General features: G+C 39.9%; 1 protein-coding gene across 1 annotated transcript; it reads right to left on the reverse strand.

Moving 5' to 3' along the window:
- Nucleotides 1-422: 422 nt before the first annotated feature.
- LOC138957184 (E3 ubiquitin-protein ligase RAD18-like) lies at nucleotides 423-4,676 on the reverse strand. The gene is made up of 4 exons (XM_070328343.1): nucleotides 4,538-4,676; nucleotides 4,279-4,360; nucleotides 1,456-1,517; nucleotides 423-536 (listed from the first exon to the last, which is right to left on the reverse strand). The coding sequence occupies exons 1-4, from the start codon at nucleotides 4,628-4,630 to the stop codon at nucleotides 462-464; spliced, it is 312 nt and encodes a 103-aa protein (XP_070184444.1). The 5' UTR covers nucleotides 4,631-4,676; the 3' UTR covers nucleotides 423-461.
- Between the last annotated feature and the right edge of the window lie 523 nt (nucleotides 4,677-5,199).

The raw sequence follows: 5,199 nt of genomic DNA on the forward strand, positions 1-5,199 counted from the left end.
TAAAGATCGGTCCAGTAGTTTAGTCTGAATCGCTCTACACACACACACACACACACACACACACACACAGACGCACATACACCACGACCCTCGTCTCGATTCCCCCCTCTACGTTAAAATATTTAGTCAAAACTTGACTAAATATAATGAACAGCCTGGGTGCTACATGAGATAAAACCATCCCTCCACTTGGTCACCTACCAAAAATGAACAGCCTGGGTGCTCTCTGTGCACGTGGCAAGTTTCTTTTGATGAATTAATTTGTCAACTATTTCAACTCACCACCAAAAGCAGTCAGGTTTTTATTTTTGGGGTATGTGACCAATATGTGACCAAGTGGAGGGGTGGTTTTGTGCTATACAAAAGCCTGACCAGATCTGAGATGGTGAGCCGAGCAGTTTCAATGAGAAGGAGTGTGCCGGTAAACCCCAAAGAACCTGGGAAAAAACACACCTTTGTACTTACGCAATTGTCTTGAACTGTTTGATGACTTTGGCAAAGATCTGATTGCTCCTCAGGAGGTTACTTGAGGCTTTCTAAGAGTAAGAGTGAGAAAAGAGAAAAGAACACAATCAATAACTAGCGGTTGAGTTGTCCACAGGGGCAAAATTATTTAAATAAAATCACAGTATAACAAGAAGAGCAAACGCTCGATCGAGTCACTTTCGCAGTTCTGAATATTATATGAGGCATCAGATGGACAGGAAGAAATTGCTATTCACAACACAATGCATACCTGAAGCATACCTGTGACCTTGAAAAAGGTCAAAGGTCACCAAAGCAGACGTCAAAGTGTAGAGGTCACTGGGAGTCACGTTCACATAAAATTTGAGCCCGGTCACTTTTATAGTTTCCGAGAAAAGCCCAACGTTAAGTTGTGTGTTGCCGAACAGAAAAGGCTAGTTATCTCCCTTGTTTTTCTGATAACGTTCGTAAAAGGCTACAGATGTAAATACTTTGATGTAAAGAATAATCCTACAAAGTTTCAATCACATCCGATGAACTTTGTCAAAGATATAAAATGTCTAATTTTTCCTTTGACGCTGACCTGTGACCTTGAAAAAGGTCAAAGGTCAACGAAACCATCGTTAAAGTGTAGAGGTCATTGGAGGTCACGACTAAACAAAATATGAGCCCGATCGCTTTGATAGTTTCCGAGAAAAGTCCAACGTTAAGGTGGTGTCTACGGCCGGCCGGCCGGACGGCCGGCCGGACAGACTAACACTGACCGATTACATAGAGTCACATTTTCTCAAGTGACTCAAAAATATCTCTTATCATTTTCATAAAACAGATCATTCGGTGAGCATGTATTGTATGAGTTTGACACATGTATGTCACTTTGTCAGTGCACTCATCTTTTACTTGTTTTTTTTCCCCATTGCAAGCTCATTGAATTTATGCTACAGTTTTTCAAATTAATACAAATGTGTTTGCCATTCATGCACAACTTACACAGCCACATGCAGGGCACTGTTCCTTGAGGGTCAGGTACTTCCGTATACACAGCGAGCAATCTGCAAATGACAGATGACAATGTTATTGTTATCAAAACTGTTGCTATTGTTAGGTTACTAGGTACAGAAAATGTTTACAGTGAAACACAGGCTTGTTCCCAAACAATAGGTCAGTTTGACCTAGATTGAAAATAGGAATAGGTCTAAAGTCCTGGCTATAAGTATAAAAGCTTTGTTTTGTTAGAACATCTCCTACAAAGTCATGTTAAAACTATCGGACAGTCGACCGGCTAGAACTAGGAGTCAGACCAAAGACATATTATAATTTATATTTGCGTAAATGACCGAAGACCGAGGCTTGGGAAAAGTGTTGCATGCATGATACATGTTTCATCTAACAATATTGTATTCTTTTTTTTTTTCTTCCGCCGAGCCTTTACAGAAATTTTTTTTAAATCATTAAAAAAAAACAGGCAAACTTCAATGTCAACAATGGTAATATTAACATAAATGATTTTTTTTTTAAACTGGAGGTGACAGTTTCGTCTAGACTAGTAGTAGTAGTGAAATCTGGGTTCTTATTCAAGTTGTACTTGTAGCCAAGTGCAAGACTGGCTACTACTTCATCAGAAGGTATTTTCTGTCATTTTTGTTTGTGCATGTTTTTCCAATCGCTTTATGTTAGTTCTAGCTTAACTTTGAGATACACATGTTGATTGCAAAGCGCTTTAAGCTGTCTGTGTGCATCTATTTGAGGCTAGTCATTGATGCCTTATGAAAAAGTTATAAGCTGAGAAGTCTCTCCAAGATAGAGACAAGTACATGTAGCTGGGTCGGCAGGTGGTAAGTTACATAACTTTATGACCGAACCGAGTGTAGCCTCAAGGAGCATGTTCTTGTACTGTTTGATGCGCTAAGATCAAAGCCTCATTAAGGCTAGAGGGTGTTAGATTCTTAGAATGTCTGTTTCCGCAAGCCATGTTTATCATTCATATTGTGACTTCAGTTGTGTGTTTGTAACTTGTAAGATTGTGATTTGTTGACCTGCTCGACGAATGAGATACGATGATAATCTCGATCAGTTCTGCTAGCCATGCAACTTCTATTTGGTGGCTTAGACCCCACCCTTTCCCATGCATATTTCTTAGCGTTTGAGATTTTTGTCAGAACTGTGAACTGTCCACAGGAGAACTCAAGAGAACTTTGGAGAGAACAAATCGTTGATTTGTAAACCGTAGAGATACAGTAGCATGAAATAAGACTACACTGTGTACTTGTGGTGTGGCAACCTGGCCTTCGGCTTGGTTATTGGCGAGGAGAGACATGCAGGAACAGGAATTAAAAACCAATGTGAACCAGCAGTCAGAATTGTTTCAGAATTGTCAATGCCATGTGTTAAAAAATGTTATCCAGTGGTGCGCCAGTCGGTGCCAGTGAACTCTTGTGACTTGTAAATGACAAGTTCAACTGCAACTTGTATTGTTCTTCAACTTCAACTTCAAGAGCAAATAGACAAATTTGATAATTATACACCCATTGACCCAAATACTGAAATAATGTTCTTCTTACCTCAAAGTCAAACCTTACCTGCATCAGGCGACTATACTTCACCTACACCTACTATACTACTAGTACGGTAAAATCCCTAGCATACGCCCACCCCCCCTCCGCACATATTTCGGGGAAAAGTAGGGGGTGGGCGTTTGCTAGGTATACACCCCTTTGCAAGATAAAGTGTCATCACATTTTCACGAGAAAAAAAAGTGATACAACCATGTGATTTATGCAATTTTAATAAAAAAATAAACACACCGTTTGTTTACGCAAATAAAGATCAACGTTCTGTGATAGAAAAAAAAAGAAGAACACAAGTGACCTTGATTTTCTCATTCTCAGAATAACGTCAGCACAAACACAGTTTCTTCTCTTGTTTGGAGACCCTCTTCCAAATATTCCATCACAACTTGTTCAACTTCTTCAGATCTAACTGGCGGTCTTTCAGACAACTTTTATTTTTCCTTTTCTTTCCCGTATTGCTGTTCTAATACTATAGTAATATGTTTCTGTGTTCTCTCCACTCTCTCATTCTTTTTTCTGTCAAAAGAAAACTCGCGGGCACATAACGAAACATTGCCTGCAGCTTCGTTTTCAAGATATCTCAGGGCTTTCAGTTTGTATGTCACTGTATATGATTTGTGCTTCGGCATGGCTGAACATAAGCTTAGAAAGGAAGTGCTTGTCAACGAGAGAAGTGTTCAACACTCAATAAAAAACGTCACTGAACGACGTCACTGAAAGACATGACGTAATTTTATCCCCTCCTCCCCCCTCCCCCCCCCCCCCCCCCAAAAAAAAAGGCTAACCATTGAACAGTGTGCACAAATCGTAGATAAAGGAGGCCGACTGTCTTAAAACAAATTTAAAAAACAAAAAACCGGGGTGGGCGTTTGCTAGGTAGTGACCCCCCTGCACAACATTTGGCCGAAAGTAGGGGGTGGGCGTTTGCTAGATACTGGGCGTTTGTTAGGGATTTTACGGTACTAGTTATAGTTGTTAAATAAATCTGTAGTCCCTTTCACTTCATCACATTATTTAATTTGTATATTGTACATTATTATTGATAATACTAATAATAGTAATAGTACTAATACACTACCACTACCAGACCAGTCACTAAAAAACAAATCTCTGTTCATATATATTATGTAACTTTCTACAAGCTAAACAATCAAAAGCATGCGGTGTTGTAAATCATTCAAAAAACTTAAAATTTATCAACATAAAAAATTCAGATGCTACTTAGAGTTAGAGTTAGACTCACAGTTGTGGTCGCAGTTGGGAAGTAGCATCGGAGCCTGCAAGTAATCAAAGCAGATGGGGCATTTCATCAATTCCTCAAGACCCTGCAAAAAAAAAATTAAAACAATTAAAACAATCACTGATCTGCATAGTATTAAAACAGGTACACTGAAAGGTCAAGGTTTAACCATGTAGATCAAAGCTCGTCATCACTGTGATTGTGAATGTGTGCAGATTTGGTTTGGAAAATCGAAGTTGGAAGCACGAAACAGAGTATTTACTTTGAGGTAATTCAGTCCTGGTGGCAGGGATTCTATCTCCTGACGGGTCCCCTCCTGATTGTTGGAATCCTGAGCAGACATTATGGATTGCATACGTGGATATTTTTCAATCGGAATTCAGATCAAACTTTCCCCGCCATCGTCTGCAAGTTCCATGCGCTGGTTGCATAGAAGGAGAGAGTCAATTGGACGACATTCTTTGAAATGCAGTTTTTGATTGGGTAGTGTTTTGTGATGCCTAACCCGACGGAAGTCTGCCATGGTTTGTGGGTAATTTGCGTAAGTTGCCCTTCCTTTAGGTCACCACAGAACTGCAGCATGGAAGAATATGCACGTGACCCATGGTATGAAGGCGATTTTCATTTGTTTTGGTGAATTACAATGAATATAAACGTGCGGTTTACAAGCAGTAGACACGTGTGGTCCTTTTTATCATGTCTGATCGGCCCCGCGAAGATGGTTTCAGTGACGGTCTAGCGGAGAGAATCAGGGAGGACATGATGAAAGTCACGGCTCGTGTTGTGTCAGTTAAACTTTAAGACTGTTCGAGCTCCTTTTCACAAAACATTGCTGTTTACATCTGACGTTTCCCAGTACTGGTGTTCTTTTCGCCAGAAATGCGTAGAAGTATGATTTACACACACACACACACCAGGACTAAT

The sequence above is a fragment of the Littorina saxatilis genome, unplaced genomic scaffold, assembly GCF_037325665.1.
Source record: "Littorina saxatilis isolate snail1 unplaced genomic scaffold, US_GU_Lsax_2.0 scaffold_2647, whole genome shotgun sequence".
Taxonomy (NCBI): Eukaryota; Metazoa; Mollusca; class Gastropoda; order Littorinimorpha; family Littorinidae; genus Littorina; species Littorina saxatilis.

Bases quoted from the DNA above. Each gene is read 5' to 3' on its own strand.
- LOC138957184 (XM_070328343.1), bottom strand. From the start codon at position 4,630: ATGCAATCCATAATGTCTGCTCAGGATTCCAACAATCAGGAGGGGACC. The intron at 4,361-4,537 runs GTAAATACTCTG...TTTTTTTTGCAG, and splicing joins CAGGACTGAATTACCTCAAA to GGTCTTGAGGAATTGATGAA. The intron at 537-1,455 runs GTAAGTTGTGCA...TCTTACTCTTAG, and splicing joins AGTGCCCTGCATGTGGCTGT to AAAGCCTCAAGTAACCTCCT.